General features: G+C 41.5%; 3 protein-coding genes and 2 long non-coding RNA genes across 6 annotated transcripts; 3 read left to right on the top strand and 2 right to left on the bottom strand.

The window, feature by feature from the left end:
• LOC119125254 lies at positions 1–1489 on the bottom strand. The gene is made up of 2 exons (XR_005098456.1): positions 1353–1489; positions 1–1222 (listed from the first exon to the last, which is right to left on the bottom strand). It is a non-coding gene; the product is annotated as an uncharacterized LOC119125254 (long non-coding RNA).
• LOC119125250 (homeobox protein Hox-B8a) lies at positions 1216–5592 on the top strand. Of its 2 annotated transcripts, none has more exons than XM_037255535.1 (2): positions 1216–1760; positions 4456–5592. In XM_037255535.1, the coding sequence occupies exons 1-2, from the start codon at positions 1328–1330 to the stop codon at positions 4863–4865; spliced, it is 843 nt and encodes a 280-aa protein (XP_037111430.1). In that variant the 5' UTR covers positions 1216–1327; the 3' UTR covers positions 4866–5592. The 2 variants fall into 2 exon arrangements, with proteins under 2 accessions (XP_037111430.1, XP_037111429.1); XM_037255534.1 differs by having other exon boundaries at positions 4453–5592.
• On the bottom strand, positions 4096–25966 carry LOC119125253. Its single transcript, XR_005098455.1, has 2 exons — positions 25707–25966; positions 4096–4837 (listed from the first exon to the last, which is right to left on the bottom strand). It is a non-coding gene; the product is annotated as an uncharacterized LOC119125253 (long non-coding RNA).
• LOC119125251 (homeobox protein Hox-B6a-like) lies at positions 16590–21404 on the top strand. Its single transcript, XM_037255536.1, has 2 exons — positions 16590–19354; positions 20249–21404. Exons 1-2 carry the CDS (start codon positions 18787–18789, stop codon positions 20518–20520), a joined length of 840 nt encoding a protein of 279 aa, XP_037111431.1. The 5' UTR covers positions 16590–18786; the 3' UTR covers positions 20521–21404.
• LOC119125249 (homeobox protein Hox-B5a-like) lies at positions 22935–25535 on the top strand. Its single transcript, XM_037255532.1, has 2 exons — positions 22935–23743; positions 24321–25535. The coding sequence occupies exons 1-2, from the start codon at positions 23116–23118 to the stop codon at positions 24566–24568; spliced, it is 876 nt and encodes a 291-aa protein (XP_037111427.1). The 5' UTR covers positions 22935–23115; the 3' UTR covers positions 24569–25535.
• Positions 25967–26706: the final 740 nt, after the last annotated feature.

The raw sequence follows: 26706 nt of genomic DNA, 5'->3' as shown, positions 1-26706 counted from the left end.
CCTATCAAGTCAGAAGATCTAAACGAAAGCCATCCTACAACTTAACCCTCGTTAAAAAGCATCCCTTTGTCCACACCTCGACAGGAGGGGCGACATCTGTATGACGAAATGACAATTAAAACCCGCGGTATTCTTACTCGGTTAAGGGCATTTACGGCCTTCGCTCTCGCAAAAGGGCGCTCATAACCCCTCTTTGTGCTTCTCTGTTGTGAGGACGTAAACAAGCAAACACCACCGCGTCAGCTTTATGGGACTTTATAGTTGCTTAAACTGTTTACAGCCGATTCTAGCGTTTATTACCCAACCACCCACCTCTCCTCGCATGTATATGAAGATCATATTTATAAAATGATCAGAACGCATCGTCCAGATCCCGCGGCTCGTTTATTTCCAAAGCCACACTTAGACTGACACATGCATGGGAGAGGGAAAGAAGTGCTTGGTAATTAATGGGGACGTGGTGTTCTTAATGATGCAATGCATAGAATGCAACCTCTTATCTTCCTTCAATTATAATTTTCAGACCGCATATGAGATGTGTGTGCTATGCATTGGTTAAAACTTTTATTAACACACACGCGGGCGCGCGCATAAACACAAGCACACGCACACACATACTTCGCTTCATTCTCCCTTCTTCGATCTCTCCATCCTCCAGCTCTCTTTGCATTAGACGCGCGCCAGCCGACGCCAGCGGGGAAGTGCAGTGAGTGTGCGCACGCTCGTGCATGTTTGTTCGTGCACAGAGAAGCCAATGGGACGAAGAGCTGATAATAGATGCAAATTATCCTGAAACACACATACTACAGAGGGAGACAGGGAGAGGGGGGATGGAGAGAGAGTGAGCGTGTGTGTGTGTATGTGTGAGAGGGGAGAGAGAGAATATGAAACAAGTCATTTGCAGAAGAGTAAATCACAGAAAAGCCGTTTGAGAGCAAGACAGCGCTCCAGATTTCAACGCTATAGCCGGAATTGTGATGCTCGCTCGCCTTTCCTCCTCCACTTCCCTTTCTCTGGTTTCTTCATCGCTGGATATTTCATGGAATCGGTGTGAAAGTTGTTGTTTTTGCGGCGGCGGCATTGTCTCATGGTCCCGCTCCGGCAGCTTGTCGTCACCGAGATCAGCTCGTCAGTTGTGGCCGTGAGGGGGAACACCACAACAGACTCTCGCTCACTCTCTCCCTCCCCTCCGTCTCTCTCCGTCTGGTGCTCTTTCTCTCGCCTGAAAACACAACCGAAGCAGACAAACACAACAGAGCGCCGCCGCTCACTTATACTCTGACTCTACAGACGGGGGAAAAAACAAAAAACAAAAAATCAGCAAAAGATGAGTTCATATTTCGTCAACTCACTCTTTTCCAAATATAAAAGCGGCGACTCGTTACGTCCAAATTATTATGAATGTGGCTTCGCGCAGGACCTCGCCGGTAGCCGGCCCACTGTAGTGTACGGTCCGGGCTCCGGTGCCACCTTCCAGCACGCTCCTCAGATCCAGGACTTCTATCACCATAGCGCCTCAACACTGCCCAGCAATCCGTACCAGCAGAGTCCTTGTGCGGTGACGTGCCACGGCGAGTCCGGCAACTTCTATGGATATGACGCGCTACAACGGCAGACGCTCTTTGGCACGCAGGACGCAGATTTGGTTCAATACAGCGACTGTAAGCTGGGAGGCGCACCCGGACTCGGCAGCGAGGACGCGGAGGGAACAGACCAGAGTCCTTCACCGACGCAGCTCTTTCCCTGGATGAGGCCGCAAGGTGAGAACTTTCTTTCTCTCTCTTTGCGAAACATCTTCATAAAGTAGTTCGGAGCAAATCTATGACCTGCTTCTCCGGAGGAGACAGCAGAATATTTGAGATGTTGTGGGAAGCAGGAGACAAAAGTTGGCAATTCACTATTTAATGAAGGTAATTGGGGCTTCCTGTGTTCAAAGCGGAAGACAAAGACATGTTTATGGTTTTATTGCCAGCACCAAAACTTGCGGATGACGGGGTTTTAAATTGCACCAACCATAGTGTGGTGGATGGGCGAGCACAGAGAAGGGAAGCACACTGTGGAAAGAATGGTGTTTATGTGTGCGCGTGCGTGCGTGCGCGTGTGTGTGTGTGTGAGGGGGGGGGGGGGGGGGGTCAGACCAAGACCAGACCGGACTAGGAAGAAGTCAACCTCATCAGAAAACCCCCGTCTGCACCAGATGGGAAATAGTACAACCGTATTGAGAGCTCTCAAAGACTTGCTTTAGACATGCAGGCATGACCTGGGTTAAACTTTTACGGCATTTTCCTTTTTACGACTTACTTGTGGTCTTCTGAATTATTCAGCTACACGGGGGCCATGCTGCCTGCATGGGAGAGATGAGGGGGTGTATAGGGGCGACAGAGAGAGAGAGGGAAAAAAAAGAAATGAAGCTCCCTTTTAAAAAAGAAACGAGGTTCGCTTTTATGTTAGTTTTAGCACACACAGTGTGTGCATATATGTATTGTGTGAGTGAGAGAGAGAAACAAGAAGACTCGGAGCTGTGAAGCATTCTTTATTTCAAATAGGAACGATGGCAGAGTAGTTTTATTGTCAATGAGTTTCCCTGCACACACATTGTTTGGATATATATTTTTTTATTTCAGGAGAATATTGCAAGTGACCGTTATAATTTTAAAGTAGTCTTATTGGCTATAGTGAAACAAAAATAACAATAAAAGCTAAACACAAAATCTTTCCCTGTTGCCTACGGCAGTGATTCATCACTGCTGGTAAAATAGCAGCAGGCCTACAAGTTCACTTATGTTTCCGCACCCGTTTCACAAGCCTGTGTAAACTGCAGTGCCTTCTAGCAATTGTGTATTACCACGGACCTGACTTATGTTGGCTGCATGCTTACTAATTGTCCCAACACCTCTGCGAGTTTTACGGCTTGTAATGTTGAGTTGGCAAAGACGATAATCTGAGGAGCTCATATGGTTACAATATTAGTCCGAATTGTTTTGTGGTCTATAAACATATTCTGTGCTCAGTATGAGAATCAAAACAGGAAAGGGCGCGCCATACTTGTAGTTCTATGCAATGGAGCTCCATGGAAAATTTCATTTCTGCACATGTAAAAAAAACAATGTCGTGTTGTTGTCTTCTGCATATGTTAGTTCAATAAATGGGTTAGCACTAAACGCAAAATATGTTGTCGTGAATCCCTATCAAACCTCTTGATAATGTATTTGCAACCCCAAGTTACTCCAGTCAAAATTGCGGAAGAGACTACATGAATTTTCTTGTTTTTCTTTGGTGTGTGAGGAGCATATCTGTAGTCTTGAAATAACTTGTGGTTGTTTATTGGTGCTATATTATAATTGAACTGAATTATGCAATCAAAATTAGTTACAATCATGAGAAACAATCGACCCGTATTGAAAACCTATTGTCACATAAAAACACCAGTACAGATAATTAAATTATATACAATGTGAAGAAATTGTCTTAATTTAATCTCAAAAGTCATTGATAGAGAAGTTTTGTCCACCAAAATTTCACTTTCTAATCCCTGATCATTATGACGAGTGGCATATTTTGTCCGTGTGGTGCATCCATCCCCTTTTATGGTAGGCAATCAAAGCGTAGGACAAACAGTTTTATGGAAATATAATCACACACATAAATGCCCCGTGTGTGTAATCTGTCGGGAGTCGGACGCCAAGCGTTCACTGTTAAATGTGTTAATATATTTTTTTAATATATCCTTGGATGTTTATAGAAGTTGAGACGCTTTTGTGAGGAATCATGTTGAGTTTCTAAATTAAAAATGTACATTTCATTTTTTGTTTCACTGCACCCAGTTGAACGAATAACACTGTTTAAAGTTAAAATGAAATTATCAGCGGGTGTAGTTAATTGGAATGGGAAGTATTGAAATTGTATATGTCCTTGTAATGCATGTGACTTGTGGCCTTGAAATTAGTAATTGAAAATCACTTTGAATATTTTTAATCATTTATGAACTTAATATTGAAGTTGTGGTGAATTTAATCACTTCTCTGTCAGTGAAACAAATCTGCACAACTCTCCCGCCGGTGCAGAGCGAACGAATCGAATTCCCCCGCGTTGGAGTTTTTCCACTAATTGGACCGTTTATGTTGTAGACTTGTTTACGATTCGACACATAGCTTACATACTATTATTTCCAGAGATTTTATGATTGCAACTTTGCTCTGTTTTGATTTATAATATACACAATTAATTTATTAACAATCGTCATTATTTAAAATCCATAAAAAGTGAAAATAATTACATATTGTTTTAAATAATACGAACACATGATTTTTTTATATTCTGTTGTGGACTCCTTTCACTTAAGTTAAAAAAAAAAAGAAAAGAATTCCATTGCTTGTTTCTATATGCATGGGAGACCCAGTCTCTAATAACATATGTCCTCATTCCCCGCCTTTTCCTCACCTCCTCCCCCAGTAGCTGCCGGAAGGAGGCGAGGCCGGCAGACGTACAGCCGTTACCAAACTCTGGAGCTGGAGAAGGAGTTCCTGTTCAACCCGTACTTGACCCGAAAGCGCCGCATCGAGGTGTCGCACGCATTGGCGTTGACGGAGCGACAGGTGAAGATCTGGTTTCAAAATCGAAGGATGAAGTGGAAAAAGGAGAACAATAAGGACAAGTTCCCCAGCAGCAAGAGCGAACAGGAGGCAGTGGAGAGGGAGCGGAGGGAGAAAGAGCTCCGGGATGGCGGGGCAGTTGGTGCGGGAGGTGGAGGAGGTGGCGAGGGTGGAGGTGGAGGTGGTGGAGGCTCCGTGCCGGTAGCGGGAACAGCTGGATCACAGGCGGCTTTGAGCGATGATTGCTGTGAGAAAAGTCATAAGCAAATGTAGGAGAAAATATAGTAGATTAATTTGGGGAGCTCCTTGTGTTATTTGGTCTGAATTGGGGATTTGACTCTCCCATATATTCACCTTTCAATCGACGGGACCGAACTTTAGTTTGCAAATCGGCGAAAGGCTATCTGATATAGGACTGGAAGGGTCTCCGTACCCACTTCTGCTGACTGAATGAAAAAATAACGAGAAAAAAAAAAAGGAAAAAAAAAAACATGTGGAAAAGTAAATAATGAAGGCGGGATTAATCAATCCAACATAGTCTACTTTAGTGAAGAAAAAAAAGAATGATACCACAATGATAGCTTCCTTTCTTTGGTGAACACTTGTCGTGGAAACATTTCTATATTGTTCGAAGTTTGTCATTAACAATTTTATCTTTGGCAGCTGTATAGTTTTTAAGTTAAAATGATGATGGTGCACTTTTTACTGTACTTCTCACTCCTATGTTGTTGTTGTTATTATGGCAATTGTTATTAATGATGAAGTTGATGGCGTAGCAATTAATGAAATGTCCAACAACATGAAACTGCCTATTTATGCCGTTTTAGTAGGTCGGGTCTCTTTTTTAAAACACTCTAATCGTTGTTTATGGTTTTAGTTCGTTTCTGATTGATGGTGTTTGTTTATGCTGTCTTCCTTTTCTCTTTTGGGATTAAAAGCATGCGCACAGTGCGGTTAATAAAGAGAAAATACTTATAAATAAAAACGATTTTAAAATGTACAACGTTTGTGCGTTCTACATTTGTTTTGAAGTTTGGCTGTTATTTTTTTTTTTAAACCTGTTTGCCTATTTTGGGTCTACTTTGGAGGCATTAGCCTGCAAACCCAAGGCAATTAATGGCATACAAATACTTCCTTGTCCTTTTTTTTTTTTATAAACTCTCCTTTTCAAAATTGCATTTTCTGTCATAACACAGACTGATAAAACTGCAGTTTAAGCCTCTTAAAATCACATGCACACACACACACAGGCACACATACAAAACCCTTTGCCTATTCAAACACACTTTTATTTATGGCGCACTCCTCCAATTATATCGTTGCAAGTCTGTGTTGGCGCAGATTTACACTGCTCTCAATCATCATCATATCAAACACTTGCAGCAGGGTTGTTTCCTAATGGAAGGATCAAACACAAAAAACGACTATAGGTTTAAGCATAAACCCCCCACCCTGTACGGTTTAACATATGCAGGAATAAAAGCGGGAGAAGGTACATTGAAATTTTGTCATTTTAGAGTGTAGGCTATATTGATTTGGGTGCAAAATTTGTTTATTTATTTATTTATTTTCATATAGAGCACGTTATACTGAAGCATGCTCACTTCAAGGAAAAACGTTATTTTCAGATTCCAAGAACAATACCATTGTGTGACCTTAAATGGGTTCTGATATATCACGTTTTGTACGAGGTGATCGAAATTCCAATTTGTCGCAACACAGAACAATGAAAACCGATGAAAACACACATTTGCCTGAATATGCTGCTTTACGGAAAGGTGCGCGGTTTGAGTCCTACTTACAATTAATCAACAGAATATTATGCCACCGGATTTATGTTGAATTAAAAAGGAACTAAGTAAGCGATTTAAACCTCTATGGAGGATATCCGTTCACAATGAACGTCCAGTTTGGAAGAACAGCAGAACAATTGTTGCTATGCAACACACGAAAACAGAAATAAAGGAAATAATAAGTTCCACTGCCAACCTGTCACCACTAAAAAAACATTTGGTAGTATATAAAGGTAGTTTATTTTCTAAACCAGCCGCTTAACGTCATTATAACAAAACAAAAAACGCAAAATAAATAAATAAATATGACGAATTTTACTTTGAGTTTAGGATGCATCTTCTCATCTGCATTGTTAACTCTAACTCAAGTGGAAAAAGTTAACCAATGTAAAACGTAAAAAAATATATATATATACGATGCGTAAAGTTTGAGTCCATTCCAAATGATCTCTGCTGCATTGGTCATGATTAAATGAAATGGAAAAACAAATCGTAGCATTGCATCTATGTTGAGAGACACGAGTTTGTAACGAGTAGGCGCCAAGCTGCTTCCAGACAGAAATATGAAAGTGATTGCAACTGACCTGAACTTGAAAACTTGCCATGTTTGTGCTTGTGCTCCGAGATATTGACCAGGGGATTGTTTTTTTTTCTTTTCAATCTCCCAATAAAAATACAATTCAGCAAAACGTATGGGTGAGGAAGATAAGGTGTGTGAACACTGCAAATTGTTCTCAAGGGAAGATAGCAAAGATTGCCTAGTGTTGACATTGCCACTTCGAGAGGATAGATAGTCACCCAAACCTCTGTCATCAGGTTTACAGTTCAAGTGTGTGAAGTTTGAATAACTTTGAATCAAGCTGAGTATCGTTATTGGCTGCAAGTTATTTCATTATTAAAAAAGAGCTTAGGATCTATGGCTGTGCAAAATTCAGAATTTTGGGATTGAATTCAATTAAATTTAATTGAAATGATTTGAATTGACTCCAAGCCACATGATTTTTCATTGAAATGACAGGATATTGAATTCAATTCAATGTGATTGATAGAAACTCATTCTCATCACATGTCGGTGAGAATATGACTGAATTTCAAAAAGCCATCCAATCCGTCCACCAATCCAATTTCTCAACCGTTTATAAAAAGTTCAAAATGTTTGGGCAGAAATTTTAAAGAATTAGATAAAGCAATGGATTCTGGATAAGGTGCGTTCAAGGGCTGTTGTTAAATGGGAAATCATAACGGTAGATGAAGGCTACTCTAAATGAATGTAACACAATGACAACAAACATTCTTGAAACTTGAATTAATGTATTTTATACATGCAATATATATTAGGGCTGTGCACAAATCAGTGGTATTTCGTTCACAGGTTCGATTTGGAATGGCGTATTAATAATCTATTTATAATTTGCGGAGTCGAATTTGAGGATGTGACGTCACGGGAACTGCCATTTTGTTCACAGCTGTTTGCGGGAGCCCTCTGACAAGCAAACCAATGTAAGAGAGGAATGGCGGTTGATACAAAAACCTGCTTTCTAAATCCTGTCCACTACTAATGCAGCAAGGAGGAGGATAACTTAAATGTGGCCAGTGAAAAGGTAAAAATTCATTTTTGCATTCTTTTCGAACTCTCGTCAGTTTAAACGCTACATGTGTGTGCGTGTTTTTGAGTGCGTGTGTTTCCACATATTTCTAAGAGAAAGAACACCAGAAACATAAGATAAATAACAATTAATAAACTAGTACACTTCCAGCAGACATTTTTAAAGAATATTGTTTATTTAGCAACAGTAACATTGAAGAACATAGCTCTTCCTGTGTTTTGCTCTTATTCTGAAAGTCAAAGTGTTGTACTTCTGGTGGCAGACTGTCGTTGGCTTACTTATCGATGAACGGAACTTTCACTAACGTCACAACAAAATCAATAAAAATATATGTTACATATATATATATACACACACACACACACACACAGCAAGTAGCTGAGTTTTTTTGTTAAACTATATATATAGTGTAACAAAAAAACTCAGCCATACAAGTTTAAACAAGAAGTTAACTTCTGCAAAGCTTAACACAAACTACAATGTATAGCGTGGCTGCTTGCAGTGGAAGAACAGATGGCTGTGTCAGTGAGAGGGCAAAGAATGTTTCTATGGTTCGACCAAATCATTTCATTAAACATTTTGTGTCGCCTTGGTTGCGCAGCGGTTACTGTCAGTAGCTCAAATATGCCTGACTGTCTCTTTCTTTTTTATACAACCCCTCCTCTCTCATGCCTTCTCTGGGAAATCTTTTATACTCTGTGACCTCCATAAAACAACAATTTAAGACTTAGTGAATATTCATTAGTTTGTATTGTGTTTAAGATTCTGCAACAAAATACAGCACTCGTGTGAATCACTGCGCCATTGCTTGTCATTGCAGCCTACTGTACATTATGTGCTGAAAATGGTGATGATGAAGACTGAGAGGATCCCAGTTTCTTCAAATCGCCAAAGCAATCAATAAAAACTGTCATTGACTTGCAAGAGGGAGCGGGCTTTATACTTAAGCAACGGAAGCATTCGATTACAGCTCTGGCCTTCCTATCTTGGGTTTGCATGTTCTCCCCATGCCTGCATGATTTTTTTTCCGTGTAATTCAATTTCCTCTCACGCGAGATGCGTGGTAGGGCGTTTGACCACTCCAAATTGTCCTTAGGTGTGACTGTGAGTGTGTATGGCTGTTTTTCTATGTGTGCTCTGATTGGCTGGCAACCAGTTTAGGGTCTACTCCGCCTACCGCCCGAAGACGGATGGCTCTGGCACCACGCAACCCTCGTGAGGATAAACGGTTCAGTTGATGAATGAATGAGTACAAACACACAAAACCAGACCATTTTATAATATCCTGGTCTATTGTAATAATACCAAGTTATAAAGTATCATATTTGATTTGGCTTGTATGACGCTTTTTATGACTTATGTTGTTTGTGGTCTGCTGTGTTCTGCACAGCCTTGTTTCTCAGGCACCTGAAAAACACTGAGCATTTTCTAAATATTGGTGAATAGATCATTTGCAATTTAATAAAGAGAGTTGCATTTTAATTGGGTACTAATTTAATTTTAGTGCTACCCAGATTACAATAACAGTGCAATACAGTACAGTACCATGTTTGTATAAATCAACCTTTAGTTCAAGACCAAAACGACTTTTGCTCTTGAAAGGCATCTCTTCAGAGCCTATCTTTATATAAAACGAAATAATCAAAACGTTTCACTTATTATTTTATTTGAAACCTTGAAGTACATTGAGGTAGCATTTATTTTTAAAATTTTGGGTTTGGTCTATTTAAATTGAAAATGGAAATAAATATTAAAGTAAATTATTACGGCAATATTTTTGATAGTTAAAGCATATTAGAATTAATGGTTGTATTTTGGACATACTTTTAAATGATTTTCAATATATTTTTCTAAATTCACCATGGCGGTTTGATCGTGATTGCGTTATGCAATGTGAAGACAGCAAGTGTTTTATAATCCAGTTTATGATTTTTGGGACAACACCCCGCGCTCTTTGGCAGGTGGCATGCAAATATAATCATGATCGGAAAAAAATGGTTATAGAATCCATATTAATGCACGACGGACAAGCTAATGTTCGGATATAGGTGACTTGTTTTTTCCCCGTTGTGTATCGGCTACAATGAGAAAACTCACGCATGCAAGCACAGCAAACATGCAGGGCCTACGATTCGAAACGATCACTAAAATGGGAGACGACCCAAAAGCAATCTACAGTCTGAATCGGGCGAGAGATTTTTGGGAAATCCACATAATCATGACCGTTATTTTGTGTGCATTTCTTCATTATTAATATTCACCCATTTTCAGAACCGCTCATCCTCATGAGGGTCGCGGATGCGCTGGAGCCTATCCGAGGGGTTCACCCTAACCTGGTTCTCAATTGCAGGGCATATTATTATTATTATTTCCATACATTTCTACAAATGTGTATTTTACCCATGGTAAGAGAACATTTTGCAGCCTAGTTTCGTTTGTGGAATTAATTAAAAATGGAATGTTCTCCTCATACCCGTATAGCAAATCTTGCAAAAATAGCCATAATTTGCTTAATCTGCACTTGAAATGCAACTTGTTAAAGAGATCGCTACATATTTAGTTTATTTTAGGTTCGATTTGATTTATGCACAACGTAAGATAAAGTAATGACTCGGCCGTACATAAAATATAAGTCGACAGATACCCCGAATCAGAATCCGATTCATTTGTTCGATTTCGTCAATGTTGTGAGAGAACGTTACCGCTGCAGAGCCATGCAATCTCCTTGTAAAAAGCAGACGTTTTTCCTTTTTGGTCAATAAAATCCTTATCTAGCTCTGCAAACCCTCTTCGCTCCGAGTTCCAAGTTGCAAACATGGGGGTTCGCCGTCAAGCGGAGAGGCTGTGGAGCGTGGGCTTTACAACGAGTCCTGGTGACTTTATTGCACCCACCAAAGGGGCGGAAAGCCAAATAAAAGCCCAAATCGCACAAAGAAACCAAATGAACAAGGTATCGAGTGACCTGTTTCAAACAGAACACTCTGTGCTGTGCTTCTGCGGGTTTAAATATTAACCTAAGATATTTGCAAGAGGAAGTGTCGCGTCCGTTTTAGCAATCATGTATAGGACAGTTTTGAAGGAAGCTGCACCACATTGTTTAATTACACTATTGGCCCATTTTCTTTTATTATTGATTGTGTAAAATAACACAAGGATTAAGATGAAAATTGTAATTGACGCATAACAATGGCGCGGTCAAATTGTACTTTGGGACTTGGTTAGACGCAAGTAGTATGGGCATAAATGGTATATTATTTTTACCTTATCTAATAGCTAATACGCGCCGTTTACTTCGTTTTTGCGCAAAAATCGGCCATGCAGTCCTGCCTTCTCGTGGAATAATATGAACGGGCGCTATGTAATAATAATAATAAAAATAATAATGTATTCTCATCTCCAATTTTAGCCGCTATACCGTATGCATATTAAGAATATATATAAAATGCATCGAAACCTGCACTACACATCATGTGGCAGGAGGCCCGTCGGTAGTTAAACTGGTGACGCATCGCGTGCCGCAATGCGAAACTACATTTACGCATCACGCGCTTGTAGCCTAGAAATCGACACTATACACATTCCACTCAATTTAAAACCTAATGTTTCCCTTTGCAAGAAATACAAACGAAATGGGAGTGAATCTTGTCCGTCTGCTTTTTTTTTTTTAATTTATCAAGTGGCGCGACTGAATTTTTGTTAATGTTTTCCAACTAAGCAATTAGTTACTGACTAGACGCGTGTATCGCTCAAGTTGTGTTGTCTTGGTCTGTCTGATCATTAGCTGCAACAAGATCTAATAGAACCAATATGCTTGCATATACTGCAAATTTGCTTACACCAAACATACAGGTTTTATCTTTGTATATCTAACTTTACCATGTGGCGAGTGGTGCAATGCTTAAATGAAAAGAGGCCAACAATGTTTGAGAGGGGGTGAAAGGCTCGTTTCAAGAGCAGAAACCGAAGAAAATGGCGGAGAGAAGAGTGGACGAGGGTGTGAGAGCAAAAACCTCTCTCTCTCACTCTCTCCCTCGCAACATCCACCACAGAATTGCTATAAATTCTTTGTTGTTTTATGAAAATTTACAACTTTGTGATACAAGTTTATGAGTGGCCGCGCGCAGGGATTGGCCAATGGACTGGTCATGTGGACGCCCTTAACGTGAACATGAACTTTTTATGATTTCCCAAGTGGCTATATTGCTGCGGCACTGCTCTCCGGCCCGAATCAGCCACCTCCGCTGAGCCCAGCTCCGCAAGCCTGCGTTGACGGGGTGCCGAACGTCGAATTTAGCTCGCTTTGACTACATGCTGACAGGAATGTTGGTGGTGGCTGTGCTTGGGAGCCGCGGAGATGTTGACACCAACCCGTGCTAACCCACACACCCCTCCTCCTTCTCATCATCATCATCTTGCTCTTCCGGATCTTGCTCCTGTGTGCTATATGGCTCCGCTTTCGTGTGGTCCCGTGCTGCTGCCTGCTCCGAAACGGCGCGCCGACTTTGAGTCATGCGTTGGCGGCTCTGATGACAGCGGAGAGACTTGCAAACGTTTCTACCTCCTTAGTTGTCTGTTTGAGTCATTTTGTCAGTGATGCTGCTGAAGATAGCGGGGGCGGCGATGAAGCCGACGTGTTTTTTACAACTGGTTGACAACCCAGACCCCGATTTCCATCCTCCTCCTTCTCAAACCGCCCTCCAATTTGCATGCTTCCGGTGTGCATGCACCAAGACCGACTGGTTCCCCATGGTACCGGGCTAACGTGTTTGCCCGAGTGAGCTGCAGGTGTTTCGGACTCGTGACGGACAAGCAGCAAAATAAAAAAGGTAAGAGCGCTTGGTGTGACCCACAGCCGTGGGTGCTGCATGCACGCTGTTGACTTCAGCCGTGTTAAATGAACAAAACAACTGCAGCTTCGCCCTATTTTGACGCGTCTTTCTCGGTTTCCTCTTTAAAGCGTTGAATAATTCTACCAGAAATACTGTTGGGATTATTTACGCAGGAAACAACAAATGAAACTGCAGTGTTTCAGTAAAAAAAAAATAATAATCAAGAAACTATTTTCCATTTTGTCTTGCGTGCCATTTAGACTATACTGCTGACAGACTTTCTTCATATTGAGAATAGGGATGCTTTAATATTGTTGTTCATTCAAATGTGAGACCATTGTTTTGCTCTTTCTGTCCACGTTGTGTCAATATGCAGCCGTCTCTTTGTCTTTCCATCGCACGCGCGCGTGCGTGAGCGCGCCCTGCCCACTTTTATGACTTCGCTTCCCTTCTCACTTCCTCCCAGCAGGTGGCTGGTATTTTTTTCTCCTCTGATTACCCCTCCACCCATTCCCTTGCTCCCAACATGTGCATATGCACATCCTGCACATTCTTAATTTTAGAATCTGCCCGAGTTGTTGTCTTTTAATGTATCAGCTGCAAGCATGTACTTTGGCGTGATGATTCTCGTGCATATCCCACAATGTAGATTTATCACATCTCGTATGCATTTGGCTATACTAAGCCAACATGTATTGCATATTTAGCTGCACATTAACCTACCAAGGTACGTGTAAAACTGGGTTAAAAACGATCCAATTTGGGTTGAAAATTGGACAGACCTATGAGGTTGGATCAGTTTGACCTAACTTCCTGGTTTGCTTTACCCAAAACAACCCATTATTATTTTATATATATATATTTTTTAAACAACTTAATTTCACAATTTCCCGGGTCGATCCAATTTATAACCCAACAGTTTATTTATATATTTACTTATATATATATATATATATATATATATATATATATATATATATATATATATATATATATATATTCTCTAATTTAGTGTGTGTGTGTGCGTGTGTGTGTGAGAGAACAGAACATGCATTTAGAAATGTAAACATAACAGAATATTACGGAAAAACGGAATGTTCTTTAATACAATTTTTCCTGATTTTAGTCTCCGCCATACACTCTTTGTGAATGGAGTCATTTCTATTCTTCTCATTTCTTAAATAATCTGGCCAGAACTGACGTCGTATCAAACGGCGGACATCACGTTTTTAAATCTCCAAATTAATTAATTCATCATCAGTATAATTGCAAACATCATTGGTATATAGCCCAAAAATGTTGCAACTCTACGAGCGATGGTCCGACAGACAACCAAACGGCTCAGCTTCACACTTTGCTGGGTTGCTCATGAGAAACCTTCAAAATGCTTTGGTGCCATCTAGCGACGTACTGGTGGTAATGTCTAAAGCTATGCACAGACGTGACAACCTTACTGATGATTCAAAGGAACGCTTGCTATGCGGTTGTGCCTCTGTGTTATGTTAGCTCGTCTGTGTGTGTGTGCGCGCGCGCGTGTTTCCTATTTCGGACATGCATGTACATCGGTTGTACATGAATATCTTAACAGGCAATATGAATTTAATATTTTATTAGGAAAGTAGTAGAGAGTTAGGAAAGTTGTCCACATTTTATTTTTTTTCCAGTGTACTGGTAGAAAAGGTCAAGGGCCTGCATTGTTGAGTCTGCTGACTAACTCTGTGAAATGAATCTGAAAGAGGCGAGTGTTCATGCGTGCATGTGGTGGACCGTGGCGGCAAGGTGTAACCCCTAACCTTTTGTTTCTGCTAGCGAGTTTTCTTTCTTTATTTGTTTGATGTGAACTCAGCTGGCGACAGATTGGTGCTTCGCCAAGGTTAGGCATACCCGCTGTTACCCTGTGTTGAATGAGGCGTGAAGCATGCGTGAAACTGTGGACTGTGCCATTGCGCGCTTTGAAAAACAAGCTTGAGGGGGAAAAAGTTTCTGCAGGTTGGTTAGGGTCTCTAAACAGATCCAAGCAAAGATCCTGTGCACGTGATTTTTTTTGCTCACGCGTTTGTGTGAAGGGCAGCATGGGGTGGGGCCCTCAGTGTCCCCTGGTCCTTCCAATATATGCATCCAAGTGAATGTGAGCATAATTTATGACTTCATCATCGGCAGAGGGGGAAAATTATCTTTTTTTTCACACCCCTATCGAAGACAAATCCATATAAATCCTCGCTTTCCGTTATTTATGCTTTGGTGAACAGCCAACGTTGCCATCGGATTCGCGATGTAATTAGATTACAAGTGTGCAATCCATCATGCTTCACCTTTTTAATAAACAAGTGAGGACCACAAGCAAGTAAAGCCCACCAGCAAGTCAATCTTTAAAAAGAAATGACTATAATATAAAACATAATAATAATAATAATCAACGAAAACCAAAACGGGACGGATGCCGATTAGCTATTTACGCATGTCCGTTCTACGTCCTCCTCCTATAAGAGAAACAGTCAAAATAGCTTCCAGCCACCTTTTGTGGTGCCTTAAACGTCGCTTTAATCGTTAACATGCCCCGGGGTCGCTTTGGCGAGCGGACACAAACACGAGCTTATAGTGGCGTGAAGGGCGAGCTTTTGCTCCCTTGAAACGATCAGTATATTACAGCACCAAAATTCAAGTCAGTAAATATCTTTCAGTTTATTATTAACTGCTGCTGCAGGGTCGGTCAAAAACGACGCGCGTAAAGTAGGAGCGGGAAAACACAGGCTACAATGAATTACTCAGTTAATTTTATATTTGTAATAAATATTTATTAAATATTTATTATATATATATATATATATATATATATATATATACTACACACATTTACTGTTTCAGATCAACCAAATTAGAATAAATCCAATAAATTAGATTTGCTATACACCGATGTCTTCGTCAGTTGGCCGCATTTAAATCTTTTTTTTTTTTTTTTTTTGCTTGCAAAGTACAAGCAACAGGACTCAATATACAAGTAAATCATTTGACAATAATTGTGAGTAAATAGCCTGTCGAAAACGCGGTGTAAAAATTGCTCAGGGCCACTGTGCGCCGAAAAGAGAGGGTATGTGTGTGAGCGTGTGTGTGTTGCTATTTTTATTGCTTTATGACTGTTATTGACTCCTTGTAAAACCCAAGGAATGGGGAGTTAAAAAAACAGGCCTGTAGCAAACAGCAGATGAAGAAATGTGCTGTGCAGCACAAAGAACAGCACACACACACGCGCGCGCACGCGGGAGCGAGCTCCCAGGGACGCAGTGAAAAGAGCAATAAAACCATAAAGAAGCCTCAAAAGTTTTGCTCCATTTGAATTTAGTTATCATGATTGTTTTTAAGTGAGGGATTCCGATTTTTTTCCAGTTGCTCTCAGTCGGTATTCAGCGCATCTGTTTCCAAATGTACCTCGCCAAATGCAACTAAACGCATATTGGGAAAATAAATTTAATAGTTGTACTGGAATGATTTCTTCGGATTATTTTTTTTATATATAAATGTGATTCCAATATTTTCTTTCAATTTGTCTGCTTTATAGACAAGAAAACTGTCAAAGGGACTATAGTAAATAAATGAGGAAACTGTGTTTAGTAAATTAAAACAGTGCCGTTCAGATATATTTTTATTTTTCAATGTTTATTCATTTTTAGAACTCCAATATATATGAGCAGTGCAAATAGGCCAAATACATGACAAATGATCACAAAATACGAGTTTTTATTTTTATTTTAATCACCTTGTTGTCTTGAAGTTATCCTAAATGTTTCGGTCAATTCAAAACCGATTATTTATTCTTATATAGACGTTGACGTCGATTGCTCACGTTCTATCTCAGATTAAATTCTAAAAACAAAATTACTGATAAAGAAAAAAAACGGTGTAGTGACAACAAAGAAGAATTTCATTTCACAAAATATCTTAACATATATTTGGTGTATATATAAAAATGGATGCATGCAAATGCCGTTTAGCAATGTACCTATATGACATTACCGTGAACACACCAAAATGACATTGCGGCTGGCTGTACATTATTTTACGCACTAGCAGCACCTTCGCGCGTTCCCTCCTATTAAGGCCAAGCCTGCACTGTCCCCTACCATGCAGCGTTGGTAGACATTAATGATTAAACCGCAGTCACCTCCAACACAATGCTGCAGCTTCCCGTTCCCACAAAGCAGAGAGGAAACGGAGCGTCCTGCCATTGCAGGGAGATGGAAAGATGGCGGTGGGGGTGGAAATGAAAGTTGAAGAGAGTTCCTCCGTCTGTCTATAGTGATCTTGCACAGAAACTGAGGTTTAAACTTATTAGCTGACCCGTGTTATTTCGCAGAGCTGCGAGAAGGCACGGACGCAGGAATGGTGGGGGTGGGACACGGTGAAGTAAAAGTAAAAATAGAGTCTTTGTCTCGATTTGTCAGCCATACTGTCTGCAATATGCCCATTTAGACAAATCGGGGCATATAAGGGAACGATTCATTGCCAAAGAGAACGACACAGTGAGACTGGTTGTATTTATTTCGGAACATGCAGTGCAGGGTCACAACGTCGTGCAGAGTGGCTCTTCTTTCTTGTAGGAACAATACATTTGTGATATGGAATATCTGCGTGATATTATAAACTGTGCATTTCGTTCAGTATCGAACATTAGCCTATTTTATGCAATCAACGGAATTTTTTAGCCTATTTAATCGTCTGCGGTCTTCTGGCATCCGATCGGTTTCACAAAATCAACACGGGCATAAATCAAACCGGGTATGTTTGTTTAGCAACACTTCTGTGGTATGTTTGAAATGAGAGCCACACGCAACAATGTTTCTCCTCGTGGCATAAAAAAAAAAAAAGCCTCACCTGATACGCAATATTATTTCCGTCTACACGGTGGTCTAAGGCACCCACACACTTTTATGTCCGTGTATATTGTAGCCTATCACGGATCAAATCCAGAATCGCACGCTTTATAATTGGAGCTATATAATACCACCGACATGCGCACAAAGGATCGCACGCGAGCGCTTGCGTAATATATTTTTGCAGAAATTATTTGAATGTGCTGTATTATTTGCAAAGTGCAAGGAATATGTTTTATTGTTTCCATTTAGTAACACCACCCCCCCACCCCCACACACACACACCCTCGGGGCTTGAGTTCGCTTGCGCTGCGCATAAGTGCGTTTGTGAGCCGCCAGTTGTTATGGGGCCCAACAGACGGGAGACACAGGGAGAAAGAGAATCAATTTAACGCGCGAAAGACTCCGAGTCTGATTGCGCAATGTCACCGGGAACCAGATGACGATTGTAAAAGTAGATTGGAAGAGAATTAGCAAGAGAGGAAGGGAGATTGGAAAGTGGAAATGAGAAAAGAGCGCACACACGTACACACATTGACGTGCGCGCGCGTCGTGTTCTCCTCCGCCTGGGTATAGGAAAACGAGTGAATGAATGCAGGCACAGAACCTTCTCATTGGTCAGGGTGTGGTCAGCTGGTTCCTGCTTGCCTCCACCTACCTTACCCCTCATCTCTTTTTCCTCACCCAATTCCGCTTTACACACAACGCGCACACAAAAACGCACGCCCGCCCGCGCGCGCACGCATGCTGATGCCCCCCTCTCCCTCTCTTTTTCTGTATGTGCTCCACACAAGCCAGACTCCCCGTGTCCCCTCTAACCCTCATCAACCTCACCCCTCCTCCCAATCTGCGATCAACTAAGTGATAGCGGCAGCCCGTCGAACTGTCGGCTATAAAACACAACAAATCATAAAGTGCAGGCTGGGGAAGCAGATGAAGGAGGACTGGAGGGAGAAGCGTTAGCTGTTAGCCGATAGCCTCATTCTACTCCTCCTTCTTTTTTATAACGCGTGCACGTTGTTGTTGTTTCGCACCCTCCTGTCCTGCCCTCTGCTCATCTCCTCCGTTATTATCCACTTTCATTGCCTACTGTCCTCATGAGTTCCTATTTTGTCAACTCCTCTTTCCCCGTTGCGCTATCGGGAACGGGTGGAGGCGGGCAGTCGGCCGATTCGTTCTTAGGTCAAATCCCTCTCTATTCCTCTGGATACACCACCGATCACCCGCTCAGACATTACCCGGGAGCTGCTGCTGCAGCAGCGGCGGCGGCGGCAGCGGCTTACGGCGCGAGCGGAGGTAGCGCGCAGGAGAAGCCCTACCCGGCTTCTTATTACCAACAGGCGACAAACGGAGCGTATAGTGGGCATCGGACGGCGGCAGGGGTTGCTGTCGGTGCCGCAACCGGCGCAAGTGCGTGTGACTATGCTACAGCCGCGGCGGCTGCTGCTGCCGCGGCGGCGGCGGCCGCCACAAGCTTTTACCGGGACAAGGACTACGCGTGCAGCAGAGAGGAGCATCCACTCGCATTGAGCCAGGATGGCATGCCCCGCAAGACGGACTGCCCGAGTTTGAGTGGCAAGGGGGTCTTTGGTGACATCGAGGATGACAAACAAACGGGGTCAACCCACATTTATCCGTGGATGCAGCGAGTGAACGCCTGCAACGGTGAGCTTTCCTTTCTTCCTTCAACGCATCTTCCTTGCATATTTTATGATCCTCATCATAAAACTGACGTTTGTTTCCTCTTTGAGATTCTCCCTTTCCTTTTCCTCCTCCTCCCCCTCCTCCTCCTCCTCCTCACTCCCTCCTCCTCTTCCTCTCCCACGATTTGTTTTACGATCACCGTTTGTTGGCCCGTCAGTCACTACTCGCTATTTTACTGTCCATCGTAAAACGGGTATGTTTTGGTTGGAGCTGTTAGTGTAGGCCGATGCCGCTACCGAGTAGACGAGAGAAAGAAATCAGATGATGAAAAAGTGGCACGTCTTCAATCTACATTAAGTCTGTCATCTGACAATAATCATAATAATAATACAAAGAAGAAGAAAAATAAGCAGAATAAGAAGAATTATAAAGAAGAAACGATAATTGGTTGGAATAAACTAGACCAAAATCATAATGACACTGTGAGTGAAAGTAAAGTTAGCCTTTTACAAATGTCACGTGATTCTCCCGCAAAATAAATAAAAAAAAATATTTCAATTTGATTTTAACATTCAGATTTTGACGAACACGATGTCATGAGCGATACCCCGGAGATGCGTTAACCAGTTATGAAATGGGAACAATCTCTACAACGAGCACAAACAACCTAATTTGAGATTTAGAAAGAGCACCCATGCATGGACTTAACAAGTGATGTTTTTTTTTTTTTCCATTTTATTCCACGACTCCATTAACATAAAATTAAACTGTTGAAATGTTAATTGTTAGCCTTACATAGTTGATAATAAATGTAGGTTTTTATTACGTTCAAACATATTTAAACCGAGTTAATTCTGTGTTAAAATCATTCCCCCTCGTCAACGTCCTAACTTTCTTCAATTCTCTTTCTCTCAGGGGTATTTGGGAGTCCCGGCAGGCGCGGGCGTCAGACGTACACCCGCTACCAGACTCTCGAGCTGGAGAAGGAGTTTCACTTCAACCGTTACCTTACGCGCAGGCGGCGGATCGAGATCGCGCACGCGCTTTGCCTCACAGAGCGCCAAATTAAGATATGGTTCCAAAACCGGAGGATGAAGTGGAAGAAGGAGAACAAATTGATAAACTCTTCATCCTCCTCTTCATCCACAGTGAACGGGGTCGATGAAGAGGAAAAACTGACGGAGTAAAAAAACAAAGACTAATAAATGGAAGCGATAGGAGAAGATGGTAGAAAAGACATTCTGATGAATGCTTTGTCATCTTCTTCCTTAAAGCGCATTCATTCCTTCAACGCCCTTGGTCTGAACTTCAAACTCTGGGAAAGTAACCTGTGTTTAATTGCATTGTATTGTTTTAAATGAGAAGAACCGAATCGGAGCCATATATGACCCCCACTTGCGTCATCATTCAATTCGTTTTTATCTGTGTGATTTGAAAGGAGAAAAGGGACGTCGTTTAAAATGCTACGGTGGGCAAGATGGTACATTTTGCCTGGTGCGTTTTGGTGGTTTTAAACCAGCCGTTTTAACGTGTTGTTTAACAACACATTTCATGTTACGTTTTCCAAAAAGCGAGTAATTTTCTCTTTTCGCGTATGATTTTCCGCTCTCCTATAAGCACTTGAATTTTAATCACTGTGTTCATTTCTTTGGTATAATTTACAAGAACGAGTCTTAAACTTTTAGTATGACCCGTCCACAAAATTAAGAGAAGAGACACAAAATGTAAAAACAATGTGTTTGTTTGGCACTCGTATTTAATATGTACTGTATATTTGAAAAAAAAAAAAAAAAAGCTGGGTCAAAATCCCGACACATATTGAGGTTTAGCATCATTTTGTAGGGGAGGGGGAACTTAAGGTAATACTTGACGGTTTTACTTAAGCGGAGTGGTGGTGTGAAGTTGGGGGAATAACATGTTGTTATTCTATGAACTACTTTAAGTATTCTGAAATGTGGTCATTTAGAAATTGTATATTTTATGGGCTTTTGCATTGTTTGGTTATTATGTCTGTGTTTGTCAAGTACTGACCAATACTACCTATATGTCCAATAAAATGTAAAGAAATGTAGTTTAAGTCTGCAAAGAGGTTGCTTTTTTTGTCCAGGAAAATTATAAAAATAATAATGATGCTCAGCCAGTCGGCATATCTCTATATAATTTCTTCTAGACAGGGGGCACAATGTTGCTGGTGGTCCGAGCTAATTGATGAGCTGGCCGATGGGGTGAAAGTTGACCTGGCCTCGAGCTGAGCGGCCAGACACGACACCCATAAACACACACTTCACCCAGACAAAGTGGACAATGTCCTTGTGACCCTTTGAACCATGCTTGTCCCCTGTGTGACCGTACGTTCCATCCCGCAGGAGAGAAAGCTTAACTTTATTAGTACTCGGGGGACAAAAAGACGAAAATGAGGCATAAATGAAGAAAGGGACAATGTGAATTATACTTATAGCCCACTCCAGCCAGATTTTGATGAAACAATTAGTCTTTGATAATTTTTTGGGGGGGTCAGATAAGCAGAGTGCGAATTAAGGTGAATATGTTCGGCTATAACGTGCAATGTGTGGTCTTCTTTGGGCATGCATCATTTATCGCCAATGGTGATAAAGTCTCGTTCACTTGAAGGATATTTTGAATGACTAATTAAAAGAAAAAAAAAAAAACATGACATGAGTCACTCCGACTTTTTACATCCCTGTTCAATTTTTTTTTTCTAGCAGGAAAATGACTAAAATCATGCAGTGACTATTGTTGCGTTGCTGTAGATTGTGTGTGTGCTTCTGCAAATTTGATTCCCTGAATGCACTTGCGTATGATTTTCTCTGATGCTCTTATCAAAAGCTGCTTCTATTCACCATTCATATATCTTATATTAAGAATAGAGAATGTTCACAGTTGACGAAGATTCAAATCTAAATCGACTGTCTCTCCCGTGCAAGACTTGCAGTATACCGAGTACAACAATTGAACAATAACAGTGAGTTTGTAGTTATGTTTATATAATTCGTATTATGTGTATTATAATTTGTGTTTTAATGTGTGCTCTAAAAAAAAAAAAACATACTTTGATATCGTAATGTTATTTTCCATTTCATCCAGGGAAGCCAACAGATTTGCCTTTATATTTCAATGACTAAAAATGTAGCGCAAAGTTCACTCTGGCACATTTTACCTATAACAAAATTATTTTCTATCATGTTTTTTTAATATATACAAGACCCCAAGAATGGATAGCAAAGTGCAAATTGCGGCTTAGTTCGGATACACTTGCAAAGATTTGAAGACTCGCGTAGTGAATTTCATCACCTCCGTCATTTTGATTGCTGCAATAAATTCTAACAGTAGGTGGCGCTCTGAGCTCAGCTGCAGCACTGTGTGCACGCGTGTGAGAGTGACAGAAAGGGAGGGAGAAATTGCCCCCGCCCATGCCTTTATCATTAGAAACCTCAGAACATGAATTACCTATCCAGTCATCGGCGAGAATTTACGACGGGTCAACAAAAGCACGTGACCGCTCCCTTCAGCTCTCTGTGCCCCCCCCCCCCCCCCCCCCCTCCTCTTTGCGCCCTACCCATCCCACTCCCTCAAACATACACTCAACACCCCACCCCCATATTTGGACGGCGCATACATAGCTAAAAAACCAAGTACATCGCCATAATTCAAACTGTACATCATAAATCGATGAAAGTAAGCGCGTTATAAGGACCACGAGGAATCCTCCAAATTAAGATTCCTATAACATTAACAATACGCAGCTCTCTAAACCAACCTAAATGAGCTCTTACTTTGTAAACTCGTTCTCAGGGCGCTACCCAAATGGCCCCGACTATCAACTGTTAAATTATGGAACCGGCAGCGGCGCATTGAACAGCGGGGCGTACAGCGATCCCTCCACGGCCGCGATGCACCATGCGACTGGCTCTTACGGCTATGGCTACAATGGGATGGACCTGACGGTCGCGAGCCGGGGAGGGGGGAACACCTCAAACACTGAAGGACACTTCGGGAGAGCTTCGGACTCCCGGAGCTTTAGCCCCCTGGACAGCGAGAAGCAGTCGTCCAGCTGTTCCGTCGCCTCCGTGAGAGACTCGCTCCAGTCAACTAATTGCGGAGACAATAAGCAGAGTAGTCGGAGCTCGTCTCCGGTCTCGGAACAAGCAGGAAGCGCTCTTCTAAGCTCCCTTAACCTGCCCTCAGCCACGGGAGCAACACATCGGTTCACGGAGCTAAATGAAACCGCTGCAGAAGCAAATGGAATGCAGCACAACAACAACCCGGCCAGGGGCGATCATCTAATACAGCCTGCGCGGAAACAAGAGGGCGGTCAGGCGGCCAGCTCAAACTCGGGCAGCGAGTCTCCACAGATATTCCCCTGGATGAGAAAGCTGCACATTAACCATGGTATAAGCGTAATGTATATCAATAAATCAATTAGGTAGTATGCATTTTACTAAGCGTTGTGCCATTGTCTGTATTTAGAAGCCAATTGTTGCATCCGTCTTTCTAGTATAGAAAATTCCACAAAAGTGTCATAATTCTGCCAAGATAGCGCGACAAGCAGGGCAGTAAAAGCAACGGGAGAAGTGCTGAAGAGACGCAGCCGGGTGGGAAACGGGAGGGGGGGAAAAAAGGCCAGCAAGACTTTTGAGGTTGTTGCTTAGAAAATTAAAGCTTTATCTTACGTGTGAGCACTTCATGAGGCAGAAGATGGGGTAGTAAACGTCTCCCCCCAATGCGACTGGAGAAATAATGAGGCGTCGGTGAAGCAGAATAACATTCTAAAGCGAGGCCTTTATGCTCTGGTAGAATGAAATACAATTTGGCAAAAGGTGCCGTTTGATAGTTCCGAACACTTTTGGGGAAAATGTAGTTCACTAATATGTGCGTGGATAAACCCGTGTTATATTTAATTGTGTCCATTGTTTTGTATTTTTTTTCCCCGCTCGTATAACGTGTTTGTCCGCTTCAAAACCCTCAGATATGACGGGCCCCGACGGGAAACGTGCACGGACGGCGTATACCCGCTACCAGACACTCGAGCTGGAGAAGGAGTTTCACTTCAATCGCTATCTTACGCGCAGGCGGCGGATTGAGATCGCGCACACGCTTTGCCTCACCGAGCGGCAAATTAAAATCTGGTTCCAAAATCGAAGGATGAAGTGGAAGAAGGACAACAAACTGAAAAGTGGGAACCTTGGAAGTACCGGGGCAGTCTTCCAACCTTAGCAATTATTCATTTTAAATCATCCTCTCATTAGGCCTACAGGGGAGATTTTGTGTTCTAAAGAGAGAAACTGGAGATTAAAAAAAAAAAGCCAATGTAAGATATCGAGAGGGAAAAATCGCAAATCAACTTGGAGCCCCATGCAAACGAAAATTTATTCATGTCCTCATTTTTGACGCAGTACTGAATATCAACACGGCACTTTCATTTCTTCTGCATGGTGGACCACTGTGTTTTGGGTAAACGTGAAACTATGGTACTGTGGTAGAGTTATCGTGTTTTCGTTTTGGGAAAAAAAAAAAAAAAAAAAGAGTATAAGTCTTACACCTCTTATCACCCCCCACCCTCCGCAAAAAAAAAAAATCTTCAGCCATCCTGGTGAACATTTTCAAGATGTTTATTGTAAGTTATTTGAGCCTAACGTGTACGTATAGTCGAAATATTACAATTTTGAATGCCTTTAAATTCTGCTCTGGAGTTTTTGGTCTTGTGTGTGTGTAAATGCGCCTTTATGGGGGGGGGGGGCAACTTTTCATGCAATTTTGTCCTCTCCCTCTATTATATTGTCATTGTGATATGTGTTTAAGTAAATCAAAATGCATTTTAATCATATGGCTGTTGCATGATGTTATTAGCTCTGGAAATCTTTGAGTTCTTTTGTGTATACATTTTGACAAAATATTGTTGTGCTGTTGAGTCACGCCGTATGATACAATATAATTATGCAGCATATTCCTAAACGCAAATTACGGCATCGTAATAAATGACTTCCTCAATCAAAACGTAATATTAACCTTGTAATGGAATATTAGATACAGCAATTGTACTATTGTTGGGTTGACCTTCTGACCGAATAGAACCAAACATTGATAAAAGAAGAACTTGAAGAAGAGCCAAACATTGATAAAAGAAGAACTTGTACAGCAAACGTCCACCATGGACAGATAAAATGATATATGGAGCATCAAACATGAGCTTTACTCCATAACAGAACAATTTGTTTTGTTTTTTTTGCATTATTGTGGCAATTTAATATTTCATATCAGACCTGGCAAACTAAGTTATTCTAAATCTCTAAGGGCAACGCAAATAAGTTCAGAATAGCTGAAAGATTTAAAATACAAAACTTTTCAAACTCACCGACTGATGTGGGACTACAAGTATATTCTCTTCTTTTCTTTCTTGTTTTTTTTTTCCCCCTACGAGAATTATCCGTACACGACCCTCCGTTCAATGTGCTCGACAATTGAGATATTTCCACTGCTTTGGGTTGCACCATAAAAACGAATTCAGCTTTGACATTTACATGTCGAACAGATGAGTGCTTTTTATCTTCAAGTTGCATCGTAAAGTTCAGGCCTGCGTGGCCTCAAACTGATACTGCTCACTGGCTGTCCACTAGTCACGTGGGGTCCATAAAGCTAGTTTTATGGTTTTGGGGAGTTGACATTGTACAATATATTCAAGATTCTAGAAATCAAGTGACTGTTTAACTGCTTCTAGGGGATCCTAAAGGGGTCAGTAAAGTAGAGACAGAACAGCAGAGGGAGGGAGAGGATTGCGAGCACAGGCCGTGCACGCAGGATGGTCACTGATCCCACTCGGGTCCACACAGGCTCAGAGGGCCGGTCACGATCGTTGTCGATGCATGGGAAAAATCTCAAGGAAGAAGGAAAGGGGGTACAAAGTAAGTACTGGCGTGCATTACTTTGGAAAAGTAAGAGAAGCGTGTTTGATTACTGTTTCACTCTGTTGCAAATATTACTTATGCAGTTGGGGACTTTGTTGCAGCTTTTGTAGCCTTTGCATGATGCCATCAAATGTATTATAGCTGTATTTGTAAGGGAAAGATCACGTTGCGTATTTATGTGCGTGTAAACTGCATGGGAAACATAAATTGAGCAAAATTGGAGGCTAGAACACAAGAGATTCATTTATGAAGTATAGCATGAACTTCAAGTTATATTGTAGTATAGATATCCTTCCATGTGCCTAGCAGATCTTGTCAACACTTTTGTTTTAAATGTCGTAAAATTCATGATAACATCCGAAGCTATTGTTTTGGTTGTCCCTCCCCTCCCCCCCAAGTACCCAGGCGTGTGCATAATTTACCCCATTACTTGGAACAAATTATGGACAA

This window comes from Syngnathus acus, chromosome 8, assembly GCF_901709675.1.
Source record: "Syngnathus acus chromosome 8, fSynAcu1.2, whole genome shotgun sequence".
In the NCBI taxonomy this organism is placed as follows: domain Eukaryota; kingdom Metazoa; phylum Chordata; class Actinopteri; order Syngnathiformes; family Syngnathidae; genus Syngnathus; species Syngnathus acus.
The sequence above is the reverse complement of the archived record's forward strand: the minus strand, read 5'-3'. Positions and strand labels throughout refer to the sequence as shown.